General features: G+C 52.7%; 10 protein-coding genes across 10 annotated transcripts; 4 read left to right on the top strand and 6 right to left on the bottom strand.

The window, feature by feature from the left end:
* Positions 1–98: 98 nt before the first annotated feature.
* Positions 99–3,206, top strand: BJX67DRAFT_346233 (putative C6 transcription factor). The gene has a single exon (XM_071028407.1). It carries the CDS (start codon positions 226–228, stop codon positions 2,455–2,457), a length of 2,232 nt encoding a protein of 743 aa, XP_070888965.1. The 5' UTR covers positions 99–225; the 3' UTR covers positions 2,458–3,206.
* A 258-nt stretch (positions 3,207–3,464) lies between these two features.
* Positions 3,465–7,569, bottom strand: BJX67DRAFT_302250 (cytoskeletal protein-binding protein SLA1). Its single transcript, XM_071026995.1, has 5 exons — positions 7,270–7,569; positions 5,767–7,092; positions 5,677–5,713; positions 3,798–5,624; positions 3,465–3,747 (listed from the first exon to the last, which is right to left on the bottom strand). Exons 1-5 carry the CDS (start codon positions 7,465–7,467, stop codon positions 3,722–3,724), a joined length of 3,414 nt encoding a protein of 1,137 aa, XP_070888964.1. The 5' UTR covers positions 7,468–7,569; the 3' UTR covers positions 3,465–3,721.
* Positions 7,570–8,123: 554 nt separating this feature from the next.
* On the bottom strand, positions 8,124–9,937 carry BJX67DRAFT_302236 (PRKCSH domain-containing protein). The gene is made up of 2 exons (XM_071026994.1): positions 9,690–9,937; positions 8,124–9,629 (listed from the first exon to the last, which is right to left on the bottom strand). The coding sequence occupies exons 1-2, from the start codon at positions 9,834–9,836 to the stop codon at positions 8,208–8,210; spliced, it is 1,569 nt and encodes a 522-aa protein (XP_070888963.1). The 5' UTR covers positions 9,837–9,937; the 3' UTR covers positions 8,124–8,207.
* An 800-nt stretch (positions 9,938–10,737) lies between these two features.
* On the top strand, positions 10,738–11,646 carry BJX67DRAFT_378536 (pirin family protein; the record flags this gene model as incomplete). The annotated part of the gene is made up of 1 exon (XM_071032362.1): positions 10,738–11,646. The coding sequence occupies one exon, from the start codon at positions 10,738–10,740 to the stop codon at positions 11,644–11,646; it is 909 nt and encodes a 302-aa protein (XP_070888962.1).
* Positions 11,647–11,874: 228 nt separating this feature from the next.
* pmt4 (dolichyl-phosphate-mannose-protein mannosyltransferase) lies at positions 11,875–14,865 on the bottom strand. The gene is made up of 4 exons (XM_071026993.1): positions 14,664–14,865; positions 14,309–14,588; positions 12,600–14,244; positions 11,875–12,548 (listed from the first exon to the last, which is right to left on the bottom strand). Exons 2-4 carry the CDS (start codon positions 14,543–14,545, stop codon positions 12,103–12,105), a joined length of 2,328 nt encoding a protein of 775 aa, XP_070888961.1. The 5' UTR covers positions 14,546–14,588; positions 14,664–14,865; the 3' UTR covers positions 11,875–12,102.
* On the bottom strand, positions 14,593–16,345 carry BJX67DRAFT_302262 (uncharacterized protein). Its single transcript, XM_071026996.1, has one exon. It carries the CDS (start codon positions 16,210–16,212, stop codon positions 15,112–15,114), a length of 1,101 nt encoding a protein of 366 aa, XP_070888960.1. The 5' UTR covers positions 16,213–16,345; the 3' UTR covers positions 14,593–15,111.
* A 280-nt stretch (positions 16,346–16,625) lies between these two features.
* BJX67DRAFT_346224 (uncharacterized protein) lies at positions 16,626–17,477 on the bottom strand. The gene is made up of 2 exons (XM_071028406.1): positions 17,456–17,477; positions 16,626–17,405 (listed from the first exon to the last, which is right to left on the bottom strand). Exon 2 carries the CDS (start codon positions 17,210–17,212, stop codon positions 16,997–16,999), a length of 216 nt encoding a protein of 71 aa, XP_070888959.1. The 5' UTR covers positions 17,213–17,405; positions 17,456–17,477; the 3' UTR covers positions 16,626–16,996.
* On the top strand, positions 17,315–19,484 carry BJX67DRAFT_302201 (putative MFS transporter). The gene is made up of 3 exons (XM_071026992.1): positions 17,315–19,063; positions 19,156–19,252; positions 19,320–19,484. The coding sequence occupies exons 1-3, from the start codon at positions 17,646–17,648 to the stop codon at positions 19,341–19,343; spliced, it is 1,539 nt and encodes a 512-aa protein (XP_070888958.1). The 5' UTR covers positions 17,315–17,645; the 3' UTR covers positions 19,344–19,484.
* A 95-nt stretch (positions 19,485–19,579) lies between these two features.
* Positions 19,580–23,086, bottom strand: BJX67DRAFT_346219 (RNA-processing protein PTA1). Its single transcript, XM_071028405.1, has 8 exons — positions 22,291–23,086; positions 22,013–22,178; positions 21,827–21,957; positions 21,566–21,769; positions 21,167–21,515; positions 20,303–21,117; positions 20,173–20,243; positions 19,580–20,117 (listed from the first exon to the last, which is right to left on the bottom strand). The coding sequence occupies exons 1-8, from the start codon at positions 22,626–22,628 to the stop codon at positions 19,927–19,929; spliced, it is 2,265 nt and encodes a 754-aa protein (XP_070888957.1). The 5' UTR covers positions 22,629–23,086; the 3' UTR covers positions 19,580–19,926.
* Positions 23,087–23,545: 459 nt separating this feature from the next.
* On the top strand, positions 23,546–23,996 carry BJX67DRAFT_378531 (uncharacterized protein; the record flags this gene model as incomplete). The annotated part of the gene is made up of 3 exons (XM_071032361.1): positions 23,546–23,559; positions 23,669–23,793; positions 23,905–23,996. 3 exons carry the CDS (start codon positions 23,546–23,548, stop codon positions 23,994–23,996), a joined length of 231 nt encoding a protein of 76 aa, XP_070888956.1.
* Positions 23,997–24,099: the final 103 nt, after the last annotated feature.

The following is a 24,099-nucleotide window of genomic DNA, read 5'->3' as shown; positions in this document are numbered from 1 at the left end:
CCTCCCGACTGGGCCCTCTTGGATGAGCATTTCGCTCTCATGGACTGATATCATTAAAATAGATGCGCGGCGGTACTTCCCACGAGTAAGCGAGCGAGGCACGGAGCGATAGCATACGGCTTCCCCGCGGTAGATCGCCGCGCGCCGCCATTGTATACTGTCCCGCTTCGCGACGACGCTCCTGGCTGTCTCGACTTGAGACGCCATTCATCAATTGACTGCGACATGCCGAGAGCAAGTACGGCACCTGGGGCTCGACTCCGATGCCGAAGGGCTTGCGACAGCTGCAAGAGGAGGAAGCAAAAGTGCAATGGGGAGCATCCCTGTACGATTTGCATTCGGCGTCGCAAAGAGGCGGAATGCCATTTCTCGGACAAAGCAGCTCGGTTACTGAGACCAAACAACAATCCAAAAGAACCGAAGGAAGCGATGTTGCTCAGCGAACACATCGTGTCGACCCCGCAGCGACAAACTGCCATGGATCACCTCCTCAACGCGCTCGAGGATCAAGGCGCAAGCTTAGAGCAACAAGCTCCAGATGATAAAGATGGAGCAGCTCCCGTGCCGAAGGTTGCGCGACTGCTCCGGGACGATCAGGGGAAGTTTATGTATGTTGGTGACTCCGCTAGTTTGTCATTTCTACAGAGCGTTCGTCGCATCGTTTCGCTGTCGATTGGTCAGTGCGAGTTCACGGAAGATACCTCGCGCCACTCGATGCTAGAGGTTTTGCAGAGCAACTCGACTACTCAGACTGGGCCTCTGATCCAGGCCCCGAGCAATGATGACGCTCAGCGTCTTGCGCGCCAATATGTTTTGGCGACTAGCCCGTTACTAGACCTCTTCGACCTTGAGGAATTTCACCCCAGACTCGCAGATTGGATAGGGAACCCCACTGGCGACGAGGATACCGTCAGCTCGATCTTTTACCTGGTCCTCGCCATCGGCGCGCAGGTATCCGACACAAACCAGACTCTGGCCGAGCAATACTTTGTGAGTGGCCGGCAATTGGCCTTCTCCGCTTTCACCGAGACCCCTAGCTTGTGTACCATTCAGTCTTATGTGCTTATATCTATGTACTTGCTTGGAGCCTGTCGGCGCAATGGTGCCTTCATGAACCTCGGCGTCGCGCTACGGGCTGCCTATGCAGTCGGCATACATAGAAAGGATGCGAATTCTCTCTTTACTGCGCGGGAACGAAAAGCTCGAGAACGGGTGTGGAAGAGTCTTCGTATGATGGACCTATTTCTCAGCGCATCCTTAGGGCGTCCACCTGCGACATCGGACTTTGATTATGGTTTACGCGAGGAAGAGGCAACACTGAGGGAACCACGCCTACCACTGGACCGGTTATCGGCAACTGTCGTATCGTTATGTCGCATCTTCGAGCGTATCCTTACAGAGGTATATATGAAACAGGTTGTTTCGATCCATATTGCGGAGAACATATCGAGTCAACACCGAACTTGGGTGAAGAATCTCCCTAGTTTCCTGCAACTGCAGACAGAGCGCTTAGACTCCAAAACACTGGAGGAGAGCCTTGCTGCCGCGCACATCTTCGGCTCGTACTACTGGTCGATTATTCTGTTGACCCGCCCGTTCCTCGTCTTCAGGGTCTCGCAGTACGTGGGAAGCAAGAAAGCCCCGACTGGAATCCCTGGAGCCCGGAGTGGTACTTCGCGCCTCTCCCTTTTCGCCGACGCCTGCGTCTACTCTGCTCTGCGCGGCCTCGATATCATCGATGGGCTCTCCAAATACGAGACTTTACCGCGCAGGCTGCCCTTCCTCATAAATTCAGTTTTCAACTCAGCAGTGGTCCTGGGCGCAGCATTCTTCGCCGACTACGACAACATTCTTCCACTTGAGGAGGGCCTCAATAAGGCCGAAAATTTCCTCGGACTCTTCATCCCGCACGATCCTCATTCATGTCGCTTTTCCCAAATCATTAAGTACCTGCATGCTGCGGGCGCCGAGTACGTTCGTCGGCGAAATCGTCAATGGATGGAACGGCGCAGCCAACAAGTCGATCAGCTCTTCGGCCAAGTAGGGCCTGCGGGCGAACCATCCCTAGCAGTAGATGCTCTGTCCGTACGGCCACAAGCCGAGACTACAGTACCATCTTCGCTACCTTCAGATAGACTCCCGCCCCTCAACTCGACTAAATCACAATCACAACAAACGGAATGTTTGACTCTCGCACCCCAAGAAAACAACAGCATCTGGGATGCCCTATGTAGTACTGCAGCAACGGGGACTCTTCCATACGACTCGGCAATCTCTACGCTCACAACGACAGGAACTCCCGTGGGGTTCTCCCCCGGTGGCTCAATGCTGGCGGGGGTAAGGGCTGATCCTGGCGGCCAGACACCACTACCGGATATGACCCTGTCGGATAATGGCCTCCTTTACATGGCGGAGGATCTTTCGGAGTTTGGGATTTGGGATGAGACTGGAGCCTAGCTTTGCCTCTTTTCTTTGTTCCTACATGAAGGTTCTGAAGCTCCTGGTTGCTTTCCATCAGATTCCACAAGGGTTATTGAATTCCACAAGCTTAGATGCTGCGCTGGGCATCGTCCCAGTTCCTCGAAAGGTATATCGAGCGAAAAACCGAAAGTGGCAGCCAGTGATGGTTGGTGATACAACCTTCAAAGAGAGGATGCTCGTTCCCACGCTCGATATCGATCTTGCCTGGCACACACACCAGTGCTCGGCATCCGAGTATAACGACGCTATGAAGATCGCTGGGCGATTGATAGATAGACCACAATGATAAACTAGGGAAGGACACCCTCGACCCCGCCCTTGACCAGACGGCGGACTTATTTCGGATGAGATTTGGGATAAATTATTCTCGATGTCTTTGTTGGGACTGTGAGATGCTACTTTCTATTATTGAAGGTGAGAAAGCCAAGCAGCCAAATGAGATAAAGGCACTTGCCGGGGACGTTTATAGGACGGTTCGTCACTTTCGAGAGATAGAGATCGCAAGACGCAAGGGGAGGGTCACATCATAAAAACGACAGATGAATTGTTCTCGATCGGGCTGAATCCTTGAGGTGGTAGGACGAGGATCGAGATGGATGGGCGGAGGAGGGAAAGAACAAAGTGTAAATGTGTTGGTGACGCTGGCTGAGGAATCACGCAGCCTGGATTTACATCTACAACAATAAGATATCGACTCTACCTTGACAAAAATTCTATGATTTAGCATTATGAAATCAATTATAGTATAAAACTAGTATCAATAAACACAAGCAACAAACACCAGCTGCAACCAATATTGATAGAGACATAAATATGCATCTCAGGGGGAGACATGAAGATAATGCTAAAAATAGCTGGACAAGGACGGTACAGTGCAGTATTTGGATCCTCAGACCAAAAAGCAAAAACAAAAACGACAACGGAGATATTGGAGTGTAGAGAGAAATCTCTCAAAATTACGCACGCAGGTGAGCTCCATCCGGGGAGAAGAAGGAAAGGATATCGAAGTCTAGCTCGCTGAAACTGCGTCACGTAACAGGATCCTCGGGGTTTGTTGCGTGGATAGATGGCCGGTCATGCCTATATGGCTCCATGTATCACAGTGCTTATGGGGGAGGCAAATAAAAAAAAGGTGGGCGAGGAGGACATGCTTCCAATCCAGCCGGCAGAAAGAACGAAGTATAATGCATCAGAAAGTCATGTGCTGCAATGCTGGGAATCCTATGTACATGTGCTCCGTCTAGAAGCCGAAAGGGTTTGTGGGCGCTGCGAAAGTTAGCCAACCGAAGTTTTGTACCTTGAAGGGAGAGACTTACTGGCTTGGGCGAGATTGGCCTTCATTCCAGTAGGTTGGGGAGTAAGCTTCTTCGTGGCCTCAGGCTTCACACCAAATCGGATGGGGGGAGCGGGTCCGGTCTTCTGTGGTTGCAATGGCGTGATCGTGTGCTGCTGGGGAATCGGCGGGATCGGGGGAGGAGATGGAGAAAAAGACGCAGAGCCGGAGCCGTTCATTCCAGTAGGCTGGGGTTGTAAAGCTGGAGGGAGAATGGAATTGATGCCAGTCGCCATGGGCTGTTGAGGGGGAGCCTGGAAGCCCCCGAAGCTTGTGTGCTGTGGTACCAAGCCCTGGAATCCAGTAGGCTGTTGCTGTTGCTGCTGGATTCCGAATTGCGATTGGGGTTGAAAGCCGGTGGGCTGCGGCATCAATCCGTTCTGGAACTGATTTGGGCCCATAAATCCGGTAGGTTGTTGCTGAAATTGGGGCTGGAAACGTTGCTGGTTCAACTCGGCTAAACTCTGTCCTTGAGGCGCAATTTGAGGACCTTGCTGGGGCAAACCCGTCAGTTGCGGCTGTAGATGGGGTAAACCAAATGATGGCTGCTGGGGCATATTTTGAGGCGCTGAGAGCGGACGTTGAGGTGGAGGAGGGATAAGGGAGCTTTGGTTCATGACCTGAGGAGCCTGCGGGCGCTGTCGCACCTGCTGGAAACCGGTAGCCTGGGGACTGAAGCCTTGGAGGCTGGTCTGCGCGGGCTGCTGCTGCCCTGTCTGTCCTAGTTGGGCAAAGAAACCCGGAGTGGCTCCGGCCTGTTGTGGCTGAGGCGCTGGCACTGCAGTTGGCTGGACTTGAATAGGTTGTGTTGCTGGAGCTGATTGAGCAGGAGCAGAGGTAGGCTGCGCGGGAGTCGGTTGAAGGGGCGCCTGGAGCAAGGATAAATCTGCCATGGCCCCGCTAAGGGCCGGCTGAGCTGGCTGAGCTGGCTGAGTAGTAGTTTGCGATACTGCCGCAGGAGGCGACGGACTTGCTGCCGGAGCTGCCGCCTGCTTAGATCCCTTTACCTCCCATGCGTCATCATCAAACCCTTTCTGCGCAGGTTTCTCGGTAGCGGCAGGTGCCGGAGGAGTGCTGCTGCTCCCAATGTCCGCGGCCTTCGTCGCGTCCTTCTGCTCGAACACCTTCGGGTCGACAACATCATTTGTCTGAACAGCTGGTGCGGGCCGACGGTTTCGCGTATTGTTACGCAGCGTTCCGCCAGGGCCAGAGAAGAGGCCACCAGATGCACCATCCTCGCCATTACTTATGACCTCCTCTCCACCAAATCTAACATTACCAGGCTTTGACTTGCCACCAGTTCGCCCAAACATGTTGTCCAGATAACGCATCACCCGCAGGATATCGCCCTCTTTGAGACCTAATGTTCGCAAAGTTTCGGGCGTAATATCTGGGAGGACACCTTCATCCATCGAGTCTTTGGCGAAGTTCTGAGCGTACCGCTCACACTGGTGGTGGCCAACACCAGCCTTGAGAAAGAAGTCAAACCAGTCATAATCGGATTGTTGGAATGTAGCTCCGGTCCGCTTCCCTTCGGCCGAGGACCGAAGCTTCTCGGCCTTTTCAGCTTCAATGCGCTGCGAGCGGCGTCGAATATCAGACAGGGGTTTATCTTCGTCAAGGGAGACCCCAGTAACCTTCTCGACATACTCTAAGTCTTCGAAAGACATTTTCGGAATCGGAACTGCGATTTTGATGCCGTTGGTCTTGTGCAAATGAATCTTGCCATCTTGGAGGCCAATGAACTGGGCCTCTACAGTGAATGACTTGGACCTGTCAACCCACGTCCTCACTTTTGCTGGGTCGGGCTCTAACCACCTCATCAGCACTGTTGCTCCTGCACTAAAGACGTGCCTACTTACTGGATTTTTGACTACTCCTGCTGTCCTTCTTGTGGTGCTGCAGGGCAATTCATTAGCTTTTCTCCGCAAAGTACCAAATAAGGATCGTACCTGAGGGCTTCGTGGTGTGGCTGATTCGGGTATGGACTTTTGGGTAGCCTCTTTAGCGAGACGTGCTTCTTCAAGCCGGTTCCTCTCCACTGCTGACAATCCGGACTCGATGGGGGCTGTGGTTGATGGGCTGGTTACAAATCCGCTCGCTTCCACGTAGCTACTTGGAACCACGCCTTCCTTGCCGTTCTTCAGACGTCGCACCATCCACCATTCTTCCGACTTTGTATCATCCAGAACAACGACTTCATCACCCACACCAACCGTAACCTCATCGTCACCTTGTGCCATAAAGTCGTAAAGTATCGTTCCTTTCTTCTGTCCACCACCGCCAGTGCCGGCCGCAATCACTTCCCGCAAGCCCTCCGCGCGGTAGGCACCGGAAATCTCACCTAGCGCCGAGACAATCTCCCGGGCTGTGTCCTTGGCTCCAGCGTGGAAATCTACGCTCTTGCTAGGGCGGACAAGGTCGATAAAAACGTGCTTCCCTTCAATAGAGTAATGCGTAAGCTTCTCGGCGGTCCACTCCTGCACATCGCCATCATCTTCAGGTGAGATGAAGATGGTCCCCGTGGCGATGTTGATACCCAGCGTCGTGGGCATCTTCTTCCTTTTACCCATGACTTCGACCATTTCGTTGATGTTGTAGATATGATAGCCAGAAGGTGAGCGCGGCGCCGTCCGCCCTACTCGATTGTAGGGTGGTGATTCCCGTGGCCCTGCACTATCCCGTAATGACGCATACTGGGGATGGGGGGCAGGCGATTCCAAATGAACCGGGGATGACATCTGCTCAGATGGAGGTCTTCGGGGCAAGGCAGGAGGCGGGGGCGACGGTTCGTTCCGGTACGTCTCTTGGGGCTCGGATGGTGGCGGCTGGGGTTGTGGGGGAGGAGGGACTTCCCGAGTCAATTCAGAAGCAGCATGCTGTTGGTGAAGAATGTTCGCTATCGCAGCTGCAGCAGGATTGTGCACAGCTTCAACGGGGGAGCTCGGAGTGGACGTGTTTGGTTCTTCCGTTGGCGGGCGGGCCGGTCGCTGTGGGAGACTGGGTGGTGCTGCCGCGGGGATTGGAGAGGCAGCAGCGCGAGGGGGAAGCTCCGGGGATGTAGGACTTTGAGACGGAACTGCATGGCCTGCGGCGTCCTCCACAAATTCAATATAATTCGAAGGGGCGAAGCCGAAATCCCCATTGACTCCGACTAGGGTCCAGTCCGGATCCGATGTATCGTACACCACCAAGCCCGCTTCCTCTGAGAAAGATACCTCCTCATCTGTCTGACGTGTGTAGTCGTAGAGCGCCCTCGCGGTGTGAATTGGTTTGGCCTGTTGATTCAATCGGAGTGCTGTTAGTGTTCTGCGGTCAAAACATCATCGCATCCCCGCGATCCCCTGAAAGGTACAACGACTACCAAGAACCTTCCCTTGAGAGCCAGATTTCCCATCACCAGCTCTCATCCCAATGCTCCAAATCCAGAAGGACATCTGACAGTGCGTGCTTACCTCTTCCACGTAGTTATTTGGTACGAGACCCTCGGGCTCATCCTCGTCGTCCCGATCCGCCTTCTTTTTGGCCTTCCACCAGTCGTCCTCATCGTTCTTCTCAAGAATGTAGAGTAAATCCCCTTCACGAAGCTCTAGTTCACCCTGTGCCTGCGGATGGTAATCGTAAAGAGCGCTGTAAACACCGACGAAACCCATGGTGGGCGCCGGTCAACCGAAACGACGGCCGCTGTGCTAATCGGGCAGTGGGAAGCGTCGGGAGACGGGCGTTTCTGCGGCAGGTGCAGCGTGAAAAATCTGGAGTCAATACAGGTGCTCTAAGGAGCGGCGGTAAGCCGGAAACCAGTCAAGGTGGATCGGTCGGGGGTTGATGGGGGAATTAAGTGGCCAGACGGTTGGGGTTCAGCAGTCGTAATCGTCGGCGAGTCCACGAGAGAGCCAGAGGGAGAGAGTCGAGAGTGGGCTGGGCTTGGCAGCTCCCAACTCATGGGTCAGGCTCGAACGGAGCAAGTCCAGGGTAGCGACTCTGGACGACGAGGCCGCGAAGAGACGCAGAAAAGGTCGAGTGACAGGCTGTCGTGGAAGATGAGAAGAAGAATGAGAGAAACGCCGATCGTTCGGGCTAAGGGGGGGCAATTGCACAATTGGTCGTCCTCTTCCTCTTTCTGCACGGTGCTGCCCGGCCTTGAGAGAGGGGCCCAGAGAAGGACGAGCAGTAGTACTCGGTCTGCTCGCCAGTCGCTTGTCTTGGGGATTTGATTCTATTCGCATGGTACAACTGTCGGGTTCTCTTCAAACTAACCTGTCGGATGCAGGTAGCACGTTCTCCGGTCCTGACAGAAGTCTATCTGAGCCCCCGACCCTGTTGCCGCCATGTTGAGCCCCGGGCTGTTGTCACATACGACATACAAAGTCGCCAATTCATTTCCATGACCTATTTACAGTTCATCTTTAAAGATTTCTTCACTTCCATCCGAGTCTCCCGCTTCGAATGTCGGTTCGTCCCCGTCACCAGCTTCGGTCCTCACTTCATCTTTGCGGAGCTCTTCCTGACCGTCAGTTGCCTGGGCACTCCCTGAGTCCCCTTTCACCTTTGCAGCATCTGAATTTGCGTCGCTCTCTTCTTCCTCATTGTCCTCGTCCTCTGTATCTACTACACCACGTAAGAATGGGCGCTCTCCCGTGGGCGTGACGATTTCCAGGGTCCAGTCATTCCCCTTCGCCCACTCTTCCAACTTGCTCTTGAGTGACTCGACTTTCTCCGGATCGAGGTCAAATTTCTTGAGGTCCTCCCGAGACAACACTTGTAACTCTCCGTTCACACTCTTCGCCACAACGTCCACCTTCTCCTCGCCAATGGAAGCCACGCGGCCCTTCTCTATTATCCTGCCCTCAGTGCCGACTAACCGCTGAGCACCAACTTCGATGTCTCCAATGATCGGATACTCTGGCGTCTGCGCTGATTCCACCAGTTGCTGGGACAAATGGTAATCTTGCATGGCCTGCCAGTCGGAAACCTCCTCTGCCATGAGGATTTCACGGCACTCGATGGTATGGACCTCCTCCCGTTGAGGCGGGAGGAAAGCGACATCGTTGCAAAGACGGGGGGTATATATGAGCATCAAATACGAGCAGGTCGTGAGTTCTTTAATCCAGCCGATACGATCCGTGGACTGGGGATTGCAGTGAAACTGGACCTCGATCTTCCGGTTCTTCCCCGTTAGGTCACACTGATCGCCACCGTCAAGGTGTTGGACAAGGTACCGCGAGCCGCCTCTCGTTTGTAGTTGTGCCAGATCCGTGGTGGTTTTCCCAGCCTTTGTCTCACTTTCTCCATCATTCTGGTCGTCCTCGCGCGGAAACCTACCCAGAATGAACGAATGAGTTGTGTGGTCCTCCATTGGCGGGTAACTGGGGATACCGCCTCCTGATGGAAGCGCGTGGAACTGCTTGATCTGGTTCATGTAGCAGAAAGAGTAAGACCACCATCCGGATATGTAATATAGACATCTGCCCTCCATATCACGTAGAAGCTCCAGGCCACGGTCAGTTGCCCGAGCAAGCTCCTTCCGCTCCTCTTCCTCGTTGGTCTCCTTTGCCTTTGTTTGATTTCCGACCTTCTCTTCTACCAATGGGATCTGACACAGATATCGCTGGCCTTCGAGGATCAGCTCCTCGTAGGAAAGTTTTATGTCATCTCTAGCATCATCGCGCGTTGAGTCGCGGGTATCGCCGTGCAACGGGGCCTGGTCATAACCATCACGTTTATCGGCGGTGGATGAGCTGCTGTGGGGAGTTTGATCCAGGAACGCGCGAGCTTGAGAGTCGAGAACAAAGGCATCGGGGAAGTGGAGGCGGTACTACAGCAGAGACGGGTTAGAAACGGAGCCAACGAGTCAGCGCGTCAATGCATGACCTACTTGAGGATATGCAAGCAAGTCGTCGTTGATGTTGAATTTCCTGTTTGCCAGCGCCCCAGAACTCGCGCCCGCAAGCACGAGCAGAGAGGCTACTATGCGCGACTGTCTGCTCATTGGAGTGGAGCGCCGGACAGTTGGCGATACCATTGATGTTCGGTGGCACAGGATGCTCGGTCTACCCACGGCGGGGAACCCTTGAGGAATGACGATCCCTCGAGGCGCTGGGAATCTTCGTGACTTCGAAGAAAAAAACTGAATCAATCTCCCGCTCTGAAGGAAGAACTGAGGCAGCGAACCAAAGGTTTGGATGTTGATGACAGCTGTGCAGTTAATCTTATCAGCACGTGCCACTATCCTGGCCAGATGTTGTGCATCCAACAGCCAACAGCCAACAAGCCACCATCGGAGCCCTTGAAACAATAGCTACGATATGCTGGATTAAGCTCTAATCCAGTCGAATAATGCCATATCTGTCCCCCAGAGACGCACAAATCAGAGCATTGATGATTCATACTTCGAAATCAAACCAACCTCCAAAGTCTTGGCACTGATGACAATAATCTTTGTCAGGATTTCCGAGAACAAACACGCTGAACTAATCGTCATCTCATCCAAGATCTTCAATCCAGCCAACCACGATATGGACAAAAGCTGGGTCTCTCCACCGATCGGTCCGGGGAGGAAAATTCAAGGGTTCAGTAGCTTATTCGGCGATTTATAAAAAGTGACTAACTGCCCCCTCGTAGTGCCCCTCGACTCGTCGAGGATCTTCGACTGCTTTCCCAAGCGAACAAGAGAAAACTATAAGTAGCCGCGTTCGACGCAGATGAAACTGCTCTGGTCTTTTTTTGTTGGCATTGCAGCTATCATCTTTACTACCTCGAAACTTGACTTGAAGATCCAATTCGATATCGACTATCTGAAGGGTTTCGTTTCAAGCATACAGAACTACACATCTACGACCTCAACCAGTGCAACAACAGAAACTCCTACAATTCCACAACACCAGCCCTTGGCAGACCCAGAGATAGTCCTCCCTCCAACCAAAATGTCTCTTCCTCGCGCAATCCGCACCGTCTTCCTCGCAGTCGAGCAAGCCGAAGGCGCAGGCGCCCGGGTCCGCCGCTCAATCGGTACCCCCAAGCTCCGCAACTTCTCCCCCTTCCTCATGCTCGACCACTTCACAATCGGCAAGGGTGCCGGCTTCCCCGATCACCCGCACCGCGGCCAGGAAACAATCACCTACCTGCTTTCCGGCGGGGTCGACCACGAAGATTTCGCAGGGAACAAAGGCACCATCGGCCCGGGGGATCTGCAGTTCATGACAGCCGGGAGGGGAATCATGCACGCGGAGATGCCGCACGAGAACGAGGACGGGAGCCCTAATGTCGGGATGCAGCTGTGGGTTGACCTGCCGAAGACGCTGAAGATGTGCGAGCCGCGGTACAGGGATCTGAGGGCGTCCGAGATCCCCCTGGCGAAAGTTGACGACGGCCGTGTGAGCGTCAAGGTTATCTCGGGGCAGAGTCACGGCGTTGACTCCGTAAGGGACCTAGCCTATACGCCTGTCTGGTTGTTGGATGTGAATATCCGGCCTGGTGGGCGGATTTCGCAGCCGCTACCGCTGGGGTGGAATGCATTTGCGTATACGCTTTCCGGGACGACAGTGTTCGGGTCGAATGACTCGACGCAGACCGTGAAGCAGTTCCACAATGTTGTCTTCGAGCAGAAGGGAGAGTATGTTGAGGCCTCTGTGCCGGACAACGCGGAGGAAGAGGGGAGGTTCATTCTCGTTGCTGGGCAGCCACTTGATCAGAAGGTTGTGCAATATGGGCCGTTCGTGTTGACGAGCCAGGAGGAGGTTTATCAGGCTATGCTTGATTATCAGACCGCGGCGAATGGGTTTGAGAGAGTCCGTGGATGGGAGAGTGAAATTGGGAAGCGCATGGCATACTAGTTTACGCGATGAACCTTGGATGTCAGCTCTACGGCTGTTAAATTGATGATTGCTTGTACATTATCAGGGCGGCGTTCTTTTTAATCAATTATGTGTTATTCGAAACCGCAATCTCGAGTTGATAGAACTCGTCGTGAATGATGGTATCTGAAACGGTATTGATTCGTGGCAATTCCTGGATTAGTTGATGCTAATATCACATTGCACGCGCTATATGAAGTTGCACAAAGTTAGAAAAGGTAAACTAGAGAGAGAAGATTCACCGCCAATATCTCACATATCCAAAGCTGGGTTGTCAGGGTGATTCTAGAGATCGTACAGGCCTGCGCCGAGTCAAAAAAAACTCCCTTTAATTACATTACTCGGTATTGAAAAGAAAATAAGTCATCACCCCGAAGATCTCTGAGATGGCGGGAAACACCAACCGCGCGGCTATGGCTGCCCTATGTATAGCACTTATTTGGCGAAGTGCAAGTCATAGCCAAGCCACTTGCGTGCATTCACTCCCGCAACATCCAGGCCAGGAGTTCCGTAGGTCAAGGGCGCGAAGAACCAGAATCCCCAAATGGTGGCGGCTAGGATGGTCAAAGAAGCAAGCCAGCCGGCAAGCAGAGACTTGAAGCTCATACGCTCCTTGGCAGTGACGAAACGTCTGATCTTCGCCTTGCCGGTGGGGTCATCCGTAGCCGCTGACACCGTCGCCGAAACCGTTACAGGCTGAATATTGAAGATGAATTCAATAAGGGCACCCGTTACAAGAGCCGAGGCAACATGTGCAGGTAGGTAGTGGTGCAGGAAACGTTGACGGCCCATCAGCCAGAAGGGGAAGTAGTGAGCGGCCCAGCACAAGAATAAGAAGCCGGTGCTGTTATACAGGCGAGAACGAGATCCTGTACCCCAGACTAGAGCGGTCAGTTTCGCCTTCACACAGGAGTACAGAACATTAAACTTACTTTCTTCAATGGCATCTACTCCACGTCGGAGAGAGAGCTGATCAGCGCCAATGACACCCGCAAACACAGCGAGAAGACTGCTGGAGATCCACCATCCAACAGGATTACCTAGGAAATAGATCTGCTCGCGGGTGTCGTTATTTGTCCAGAAGCTGACTCCACGCAAAAGGAACGGCCACTGGAATGGTTCGCTTGCGTACGGATGGCTACTGGTCAAGGCGTTGTTATGGAAAAACATCGCCCGCTGCAGCTCTAGGTACTTCCGCCAGAAAGGTAAACGCTTGATTTTGCGTTCTTCCTTCTGGAGGCGCGGACTATCCTCCTCCAAGGATTCTATAGCCTCAACAAACCAGATATTGCTGCTCTGCTGGACGTTCTTATTGCCGTTTATTTCTGCCTGCTTGAAACCCCAGTCAGGTAAAGGTTTTGTATGAGTCCACATTGCGACTTTCGTCGGCACGTGTACAAGTTTGAACTGGCTGGACAGCGTCCGGAATTCCTGTTTGGACTTTCCATGTTCAACCTTAATCTCAAACAGGGTATCGTTGTGCCGTTTCCCATCAGCGAGCTCATGCGAAACGGTGGTGAACTCTTGGTTGGTAGGGTAATAAGGAGAGGCGACGTCATGAGTGAGGAGAATGGTATCAGTAATGACGTGGCGAAGCTGAACAACGTCGCCGCTGCGTACTTTTCGGCCCTTCTCATCGTTTTCATCCAGGGTAACGGTTGGAATGATTTGCCAGTGGTTGTTGGTGTCGTTGTAGGGGTATCCGGTGACTTGCTGGCCTTGGCTTGAGACGCGCCCATCGTCATAGCGCAGTGGGTAGGTGTCGGGATGGCTGTGCAAGAACACCTGGGTGTCCTTGTGTCGGATAGAGATCGTGTCGTAGTATTCAATGCCCACTGACCGCGAGGCCATGGCATTGTCACTTAATGTTTCCTGGAAGGCAGGCGTCATGAAGTCGTCACCTGGGCCAGACTGCGTCAAAATGGCAAAGTGAACCTGGAACCAGAATAGATAGAAGAAGAAAGGGATGATGATGAGGGAGAAGAAGCGCGCGGCAAAATGTTTGCTCCACTCAATCATGCTCAAGGCACCATTGGGTCGGCGGATATCCAACAAATTCCACAGATCGATCGCAACAGCCGAACCAATTGTGACAAAGGTGAAGACACCGACGTACTTAGTGGAGATGACGCAGCTCAGAGAGACGCCGGTTAAGAGAAGCCACTTCCACCATTTCCGTCCAAAAGGCTGGTGACGCAGCTTATAAAAGCGAACATAGCATAGAATGCTAAGGGCCATGGTGATAACAAGAGTCGAGTCTAGAAGGATCAGACGATCTTCTCCGACATGAGCATTATCAAATAAGACGAGTCCCGCAGCTAAGACACAAGCCGGCAGCGAGTATCCAGACTCCCACATAATCAGGAACACCACAGGGATTGTGAGTGCACCGAGGGCAGCGGGCATAGCACGGAGGCCAACGTAAGGAACCTTGTTCTCAATGTATGACTCGCCAATATTTTCGAATAGGAAATGACCATCATATCCAATGATCCAGCCAGTAAAGGCCAGCAATAATTTAGCAAATGGAGGGTGAACGTCGAAGAAATATGTCCGTCGCAGGTAGTAGGAAGCGAACTGGGAGACAGACGAGCATGTCAGACACGGGATCGCATCTGGTCATCTGGCCAATGGAGCCTACCTTTCCAAAATGCACTTCATCAAAGACAACCTGGTCTGGATACGAGATCTTGTAGAATCGAGTGATGAAAGCCAGCACGGTCAGGATGGTAATGGCCAGCCGATAGTCCCATTCTGACGAGCGAGGCGGGGCGGGATGCAATTTCGTTGAAGGCAAAGGAGCGAAAGAACGATCAGAGGACACTGGAGTGTCCTCTTTCTTGCCGCCCCTCTTGCGAAGAGAGGGCGAAGAAGACATGCTCACCTTCCCAAAACGAGGATGAAAGAAAGTACGAATAGAACTGCAGGTCAGGGGGATGGGTGGTTAGCACAGTAGAGAGAGAATTTGGAGGAATTGAACGGCGAGAGAAGCTCACTCTTCAAAATTAGCTACGAAACTGATCAAGAAGCCAGCATAACCAAATCAAGGGTGTTTCTGCGAGACAGACAAGACGTTCGTTGTCGGGTCTGGATTGCGTGTCTTGATCAAAAGGACGCGGAACGGAACAAGTAAAGGCCAGCCGGGGGGAACATGGTGGCCGCATTCATCCCAGATCCAGGGGGCTTCTTCACTCCTCAAGATGGATCAACTTTGAAATTTTTTATCTTGGATTTTCAGTTTTTAACACGTATTCTCTTTGCACTTCAGCAAACGCAGTACAGATTCAAGCAGAAACCTCCAGGGCTCAGATGTCGGATATCCAAATGCAGCTCAGTCTCCAAAAAAAAAAACGCTCCAGCAATGCGAAGAAATATGCCAATACCAATCCAAACGGTACAGAAATGCATGAAAGTTCGCCTCATTGTGTTAACATGTACAATGGATCAGTCGTCGTCGGATAAGTTCAAGAGATCCAGCTCCGTCTGGACTAGTGACTGAAAGTCGGCTCGAGAAATGCCGGTAGCTCTGGCGAGCCGGAAAAGACCCTTTATGTTTGAGCTGATGTGTTGCTTTACTCCTATCTCGTATGTGGAATGGTTCTCTGCCTCGTGCTCTAGCTTCGCCACTGCCTCTGAGCTCGCAGACGATGCAGACTCCGGTCGGGGCTGGCTCAATGGCATCCCGTTAGTCTGACTTGGATGCTCGGCAGGCGCAATATCCATGTTCTCCAGATTCCGTTTGACATACTCAGCAAGCATGTCCCCAGGAAGTGAAGATGGGCCAACCTCCGGGTGCTCTTCGTCTGGGTCATGGCTGTCCATCGCAGGTTGCACATCGGCATACCGCGAGAAGTAGGAAGACTCCGACGGACCTCGGAGCGGTTGCATGGCCGGAGCTGGCGTTTTGGGCGCGGGGGTACGCCCAGGGGTTGCATCGTACTGTGCCCAATAGTCATCATCATCCTCTTTCTCATCCTCTTCCCTCTGGGTCGCCGATCGTTCATGATTCTCGGCCGCTCTCAAAGCATCTTCCACGAGCTTCTCCTTCGCGTGGGCGTTCGCCTCTCCGATGGAGACGGACCATACCCCATCATCGTCCCCAGCACTGTCATAAGGCAGGACTTCAGCAACCCGCCAACCCGGTGCATTCTCCTCCTGCGGACACCACAGATACACAACTTTCAGGCTATATTCCGGTACAATCACGCGGGACTGAAGAGTCTCTTCATCTAGCCGTCTGTAGGTTACCGGGATATCATCGGGCAATTCAATCTCCCCGGACACAGGATGGGGCTCGAAGGTAGCGCCATCCACCAGTGACTGAAGTCGCTCCGCTTTCCCAATGTCCCAACAGAGTAGCCTAAGCCATGACTCCGTCGAAGATGTAGCAACCGAGGTTAGAACCTGCACTCTCTGGCGCAGAATTGGTGATAAGAGCGGGAGCAAAGCTGGTGGGGGTTGCGGGGAGACGAAGGCAGTCGGGAGACAGGCCAAGAGCGGAGGGAGTAGGGTGCGAGGATCAGGAGGGGGGATAAGTTCGACCATCGTTGTTATAGCGATAGATTGGTTGGTCGATGAACGTTCGTAGTTATAATCGAGTCAACATCCAAAAGACAAAAGCTGCTTGCTGGTCAGGTTGGGGGGCAGCGACATTCGGTGGGGGTGAATCTCCCAAACAAAAGGAGCAGAGGGAGGACGATGCAGGTGCTTCAGAGAGAGTTCAAGGCGAGAGGAGAAAAGGAGCAACCAAGAGAGACTCCAAGATCCGGGACAGGGCGTTGTGCCACCATACTTAAGTTACTGAAGCGGCTCAGACTGAGAAAGCTCCGTCCGTGGGCTCCCTTCGCCCGAAGGAAAAGCGGGCACGGTTCAGAGGCTGCGGGGCCGAGACCACGCAAGGTCCGCGAGGCAACGGCGAATAATGAGCGGCATGCTCAAGGGCTCTCCCATGGATTCATGGAACAATGGGAAGCTCTGTGACTGACCCTGTAGGAAGTTGTGGAGCTTGGGCCATGAAGCTTTTGGGGAGCGATCTCATTATCGACGAGTACTACCGTATCCCTCTTGGCTACCGGTAGCCCGACAAACAATCCCCCCGTGCCCGGACATCCGGCGTCCTCTGCTCTGAAGTCCGATCCCAGCAACACGCTGCGAGAGCGCCGAACGACCACCTTTCTACGCCGCATGCATATCATTTTCCGCATATTCGTGGCTCTCCTTACATTTGTAAGCAGAAAGGCGTCGACCAGCTTACCTCTCGTACGAAATTTAGTGCAAAGATTCCATTTCTCATCATCGTCATCGAGATTTGCCATCACTCATAAAGTCATCATCTGAATGCTGCCTCCTTGAGCCTCATCCTGCGGCGCTTCCGGTGGACAGAAGCGAAGATCATGAACACGACAAAGAGCAAGATAGAGCCTCCCAGCCCAGCGCACAAGCCTTTCGAACAACCCTTTATGTTTCCCCACCCACGATGAGAAATCATCTGATATGCTGCTCTCCCTGAGTACGGCCCTCTTGGGAATGATCCCCTGTCCACCATTCCCCCAATTGGTTCGGTAACTTGCTTGCAAAGGATGACGGGCAAATCAAGAGACGTTAAATCTGGATCGGCCTGGCGTCAGATTCTCCATCGTGGAGACGATCATTGTGCTGTCGTCTTCATCGCTCCCATCGTTTGGAGATATTTTGGATTTGGTATGACTGGAGGTAAGTAGAGGCAGGTAGTTTTGGGCAGTGAAGGATTAGATATTCGGTTCGTAACCACTTGAAGAGTAAGCTCACCGAATGGTCTCTCATTCGTCTTCTCCAGCGGGCTTGTGCGAGGTCGAGACGCAAGGCCAAAGCCATCCACGTGTTTGGCGGGAAATCTCGCGATAACACACGCGCTCCTCCAAATTCTTCTTCTCTTCCTCCGCCTCTCCTTCCCTCTTTGCATCGCCGTCTCACCCATTGCATTGCCTGTCCCAAGCGCAATGCTGCTAGAGCATAGCCAGCAGCTGACATCAGAGAAGTCCCACTCGCTCGTTAATCAGACGGTAACAGGCGACCATGGCTCGTCTCCCGAGGAATGGAAGCAGCTGGAGGCGAGCATCCGCCGAAAGGCTGATCTACGACTCTGCACCATCGCAGGTATCCTGTGCAGTCTCAATCTGCTCGACTCGGGCATTCTCGCCTCTGCGTCTGTCACGACAATGCTCGACGATCTCGACCTGCAAGGGACTCGATATTCCGTCTCAATCTTCATATTTACCGTCGCCAGCATCGTCTTCCAGCTCCCCTGCACCGTGGCCGTTCGCTGGGTCGGCCCACGGATCTGGTTTGCCGCTATCACGTTCTGTTTCGGGTTGATCACCCTGTGTACAGCGTTCGTCCAGACTTGGCGCCAGATGATCGCCGTCCGTGTACTCCTGGGCATTTCCATGTCAGGCATCTATCCTGGTCTCACATACCTCGTTAGCACATGGTATACGCGACGAGAGCAGCAACTCCGCTTTGCGTTTCTGCAGTCTGCGGAGGTCGCTGCTCTCGCAACGGGGTACATCCTTAATTATGGCCTCAATCAGCTCCATGGCAGAGCGGGAATGGCAGGCTGGCGTTGGATGTATCTCGTTCAGGGCCTCGTCTCCTGCGTTATTGGTATCATGACCTATTGGTGGATGGTGGAGTTCCCAGAGAATGCGCGTAACAGCTTCCACTTTCTATCAGAGCCGGAGGCGAAACTCGCCGCACAGCGCATCCAGGCTGACCGCGGTGATGTCGTCCCCGACCCCTTCGCATGGGGAAAAGTCCTCGTCAACTTTACAGACCCAAAACTCTACGGCCTTGCGTGCCTGTATTTCCTATTGAACCTAGTATCAACAGCACTAAACTACTTCCTCCCCCAGATCCTCGTATCGGGGATGGGCTTTTCCAGTAACGAGTCCATTCTCCTCTCCACACCAGTACGTACAACCCCCTCTCACCGTCCCTCTCGCGCCTCCCATCCAGATCACACAACGTTACCCACACCTAACCCTTGGGCAAAGCCCTATTTCTATTCCATCCTCCCCGTCCTCTTAACCTCTTTTCTCGGCGACACATACCGCATCCGTGGACCTCTAATCACATTCAACGCGCTATGCCTCATAGCCGGTTTCCTCATGTTCGGTCTCCCCTCCTCAACCTCAATCCCAGTGCGGTATATCGGCACCTTCCTAGCGACGGGCGCATACGTCTCGAACTGGGCCGCCCTAAACGCCTACATGGCAAATAACGTCGTCGGGCAATGGAAACGGGCCACGACCGCCGCGGCCGTCGCAGCCTGTAACGGGCTGGGGTCTATTGCGGGGAGCTATATTGTGCGTCAGCAGGAGGCGCCAGGGTATGTAACGGCGGTTTGGGTTTCCATCGGGTATGTGCTTAACACGTTCCCTCCCCCCTCCTTCCTAGTATGGCAAACCTCCCCGCGACGAGGACGACGAGAGACTAACCTGTGTGGGTTAGGTCGCATATCCTTATGATTGGGATTGTGGGGATGTTCACGGCGGGCTTTTATATTCATAATTCTCGACAGATACGTGGCAAGGTGTTACAGAATACGGTTGGGATGCCTTTCTCCCCAATGTTTCTTCTATGCTACTGCATATCTGACTTGCTGATGTTCACAGCCCGGGTTCCGATATACGTACTGATCTAGAGATGATCCAGCTCGTTAAGTGCGAAAGGCCTTCCGAATGGAGAGGAGAGCAAAATAGACATATATTTACTCGTAGCTGAGTCTAGATTACACTCTCAACTAAGTTAACTTAATCAATGAAGGCTCTTCGTCATAATTTGGATCGGCGCGGGAACCGCAATTTAAGCCTCAACCAAAGTATATATTGTTGAGTTGCCCTTCGGCTGGTTTACTTTGAGGTCGACTTTCACGGGCTACTCGAGGTTGACTTGTATACCAATAGCTCAGATGAGCACAAGGGTGCATCCTTTACTGTACATTCCATATTGGCCAGCAGCCAAGTAATCATACTAAGAATAATGATACATCTCCCATAGATAGTAGAATAGCTGACACGTCAAAGCAGTGAGCAACTCCTCGACGCTGTAATGCCACAAAGTCTCCCGAGGGTATGTTGCAACTGTGGAACGCCAAAACCAAGTCTTCGTGTATATTAGCCGAGAGATAGTAGATTGGATATCGAATACTGCACGGAAATCTGCTGGCGTGTATTTTCTTTGCGATGGTTACATAACGCTCAAATCAACGGACGAGGTGCATCAGGAGGGGGTTTGAGAGTCGGCCAGATGCGCGGTCCTTGGATCTCGAACACCATTTGCGATATTTATACTCGGGAGTTTCGTCTCAACCGTGCGGTTAACCAAGGTGGCCTCTTCGGATTGGAGCTGTTCGACTCGTTGTGGGCGCCACTTAGACAAGACTTTGCCAGCGGAAGGACGTGACTCCTCGTCTAGGGAGGATTAGTTTAGGAACCTTGGCGAGAGGGGGAGATTTCAGAAACCTACAATTCTGATACACTTCCTCTAAGGCGTCGAGGCAGATTTCTCGCGCTGGTGGGCGAAACATGATCAGATACCTAGCAGAGTTAGTTCGCTAGGCTTTCCGCCCCGGGGGGGGGGAACAGAGAGCACATACATGAAGGACTGAACACAGAGGCTCACTCGTTCAGGGTCTTTCGCTAAGCTAGCAATGCGTTTGGCGATCGGGATCGTTACTTCTGGTATTTCACTTAGAAATCGGATAAAGATCTTAATATCCCGAGAATCCAGGTAAGGCAAGAAGCCGTCCAAAAGCCGCAGTACCCAGGGATCATAATGCAGCGGCACTGAAACTTCCTCGTCTTCGTCTTTTCGATGGGAGGCGGTGAGTTTCATTTGAATCCGGTCGTTGTACCACTCCTCGTTCAGCCACATAATGCCGACGTTCACGCGCCCCCTGAAGTCTTCTAAGATATAGCGATAGAGTGTTTCACGGATACTCTCTGAAATCCTGGGCTTCCTCCTGTCGGCTTCTGGCTTGGGGCTAGCTTCTAGGCCAGAAGGAGCTCTAGTGGCCAGGCGGGTGAGTAATGTCACCCAAGAATCGCGGTCGAACGTACTACCTGCTAGCCTGGAGAAGCCGAGCTGCTGTCCCTGGCCTTTCGTTGGGTTCGACGTTATGGTAGTGGTTGCTAGCATACCAAAAACTCGGGCCACGGCGCCTCGACCGGCTTCCGCAGCTTGATCCTCACCCAGGGGTGGAGGCCGCGGTAAGACGAACGGCCCTAAAGACACAAGATCCGGCTGAGCACCCGGTAGATCAGCTGATACCGCACCTGCCTGATCTGCTGCGGGGGAAGTGATATCCATCGGCTGGTATTCAGGTTCATAATCATCCTCCTCGTCTGCTGCTGCCGGTTGAGCTTGTGGTATATGCTGCTTCTGGATGGTCTGGTACCGCGTTCGGACAGCCTGAGAATAAGTCAGCGGATACCGTGTTTCTTCGTCTTTCATAACGTACATCGATAACTTGATTCAATGAAGACTGATCAACACGTGCTAGTAGGGGTACGACAATCTTGACAAGAAGATCGGCAGGTAATTGTTTCACATCAAAGGAAGAGAGTCCCGCATCCTGGGTTAGGGTAAAGAGCTGTGCGTAGCTTATCCGGCCTGGAGGAAGAGGTGGTATTTTGAAGATTGGAGGGGTATCGGCGTCGAGCCTCGCCCGTTTAGCATCGTCTAAACCATCAGTCGGTTCGGTTGGTAGCCCACGCTTCCGCGATGTCTCATCAGCAGGTTCTACACGGGACTGCATCAATCGTTCAATATGCTGCTGCATCTTGGTTACGAGGGGATGACTGGGATTCCTGGAAGCGTCTTAGCATGCATTCGCCGACGTGATGCCACCGTGCCCTACCTCTTCATAATATTTATCAACAGCGCTCGAGACGTCCGTTCCATAGACTTGATGCCGACCCGTACTGTAGGTGTCATTGGTGAGCGCGCGTGTCGCGCAGGGAGGAAGTTGAGGATGGCATTTATGATCTTGTTCGAAATAGACTGTCGATTTCGGATGAGGGCTGCGAGGCAATTCAGTGTCGCGTTTACGAGTATTGGATCACTACCGATGTTGAGCCACGTTAGTGTTTAGTCTTCTAAGACTCGCGGGTGAGCATACCTTGTATCCTCTTGAAAGACGGCCAGAATCCTGTCCAGCAGCCCTGAGGCTTCTGCTTCTAGGTTCGGGAGAGAGAGTATTTGGTGGTTTCGAGGAACTATGGCTAGGGATGTTTCGTTCTGCTCGGGTCGCTAGAGATACTCTCAGTCATGTTTCACTCGTCTCCCGCAGGATCTAGGGACGTACCCTCGGGTCGGCTATTGGGCCATGAGTCTGAACTAGAACGACTCGTTGAGCGAACTTGATGCAGCATATTTTGACGGAAAATGAGAATGAATCCCATCTCCGTAGAATGTCCTGTTTGATGGCTTCGATATGCTCCCAGGACTGTTTATCTTCAGGATGATGGATACTGTCACATCAAGGGTTAGTGGCCTCGAAATTCAACGACGGTTCAAACAGCTCCTTCAAATCTACGAAGGGCAACCACGGGGATGAAGAGAACGCAAGCACTGGCCACCTACATATACCTAAAAACCAGCGGATACAAACTGGCGGCGGTCTGGATTATATTTTTCAAGACCAATTGATCCCTCTCAGGTAGCTCCAATATACTCCGTACTGTCTGCAACACATTTGTAGCCAACTGTTCCTTCTGGGCTGTAGCAAACGCAGGACTAGCGAACGTCTCGGCCAGAAATTCGGTTCCCCATCGTCGTAACTCAGCTCGCGCGTGGGCGCCGATTATCGGGAGGACTCCGTTGACAATCTGAGGATAGAATGCGGCGTCTCCTAAAACGAGGTTACGGGCAGCATTCAGCTGCGCAATCTGGTCGACGACCTGGTCTCCTGACTGAGCCATAGCGGCTCCGTTCGACAGCAGGAGGACCAGACAAGACGGCGGAGGGAGGGAGGGTTTCAAACTGGGCGGGGCGAGGTGGACTGAGAGATGTCTACGGCTGCGCAGTAATTTAGGATAGATAAAGCAGAGCGAAAAGTGGACGAGCGCTTAGATCGAGGCGCGACAACTATGATTGCTTGCTCACGAGATGCATGGAACACGTGAAACAACGTTGCTAATTGGGGGAAACGAGCGAATAGGAGCGCCTCTGCTGGGTAATCAATCAGGTACTGGAAGACGAGTCAGGGAAGAAACAGGCGTATCAAGAATGAGGGGACTGCGACTAGGGAAGTGAGGAACAATGGATGAATGAAGGCGGTTACTTGAAGCTGGAGGGAGCTGCCCGTGGGCGAGTGTTGGAAAGTTGCACGCCGGAAGCGAGTTTGGCCGATCCGAGACGGCCGAAGTATACGAATTGTCCAGGGCGGCTGGAGGGACGACGCGTGGAGTCAGTCGATCTGTTCCTCAAGAGTGTTCCTGGAAAGCAACCTCTCTCTTCTCACTGAATCTAATCATGGAAATCAAAACGTCTCTGTTGTTGGTCGCTCGAACCACCACCTCTTTGTCACATGATCTGTAGACTTGGTTAACATCTCAGTAAAATGATGACTGTACAAAGGCTCCCACTTCTATCAGACCGGAGTGCAGTCTGTTTGTCTTTCAAGTTAGGTTTTCTAATGATATATGATCTTAAGTCAACTTCCCATATAATATCAGGGCTCCTGGCTGGTTCCTGGCAGGAGCATCAAAGTCCAAAAACGCCAAGACTCGCCGATCTCTCTCGACTTTCCGCCGTTGCTCTCCGAATCATTCCAAGTTCACACCACCACATCCTCGATTTCTCTCAGTCAACCAGATCTTCTCCCTAGAGATTCAAAATGGCGGGCGGAATGTACGTACTTAAATGCCTCATACTCCTCTCTTCCCCAAACTCCAATTCCATCTGCCTGCGCTTCCAGCTAAACCCAGCAGAACGAACAAAACTGACCATCACCTTCCAGCTTCAATTCCACTTACTACGGGAAAGACTATCGTGCCGGCGCTGCTCTACTTCGCGCTCGGCGGCCATATCTCTTCAAGAATGCCGCGACAGGACTAGGTCTATGCGTCTTCACTATCGGTGTTTGTACGTTTTCCTGAGATTGCGACCCTGGCCCTTAGCCCACCTGCCTCCCATTTTGATATTATCTATGCCGTGATGGGAATAATAACTAACGCCTGGCCACTAATCTAATAGATGCATACACGATTCGAGCCGTCGGTCAGGATGAGTTCTCCGATGTCCAGATCCCCGACACCCCCCGCGCACCCCAGCCGAAACAGCAATGAGAGTGATCACATTGCTGAAGAGTGAGCTTGTTTTAGATTCTCCCAGCTGTGGTGTAATCAGGGTTCGGAGTATAAAGTGGCTGTATCGAGACCTATCTCTTTT

The sequence above is a fragment of the Aspergillus lucknowensis genome, assembly GCF_044049455.1.
Source record: "Aspergillus lucknowensis strain CBS 449.75 chromosome Unknown BJX67scaffold_7, whole genome shotgun sequence".
NCBI classification, from domain to species: Eukaryota; Fungi; Ascomycota; class Eurotiomycetes; order Eurotiales; family Aspergillaceae; genus Aspergillus; species Aspergillus lucknowensis.
Note: the sequence above shows the minus strand (reverse complement) of the source record. Positions and strands in the feature narration are given on the sequence as shown.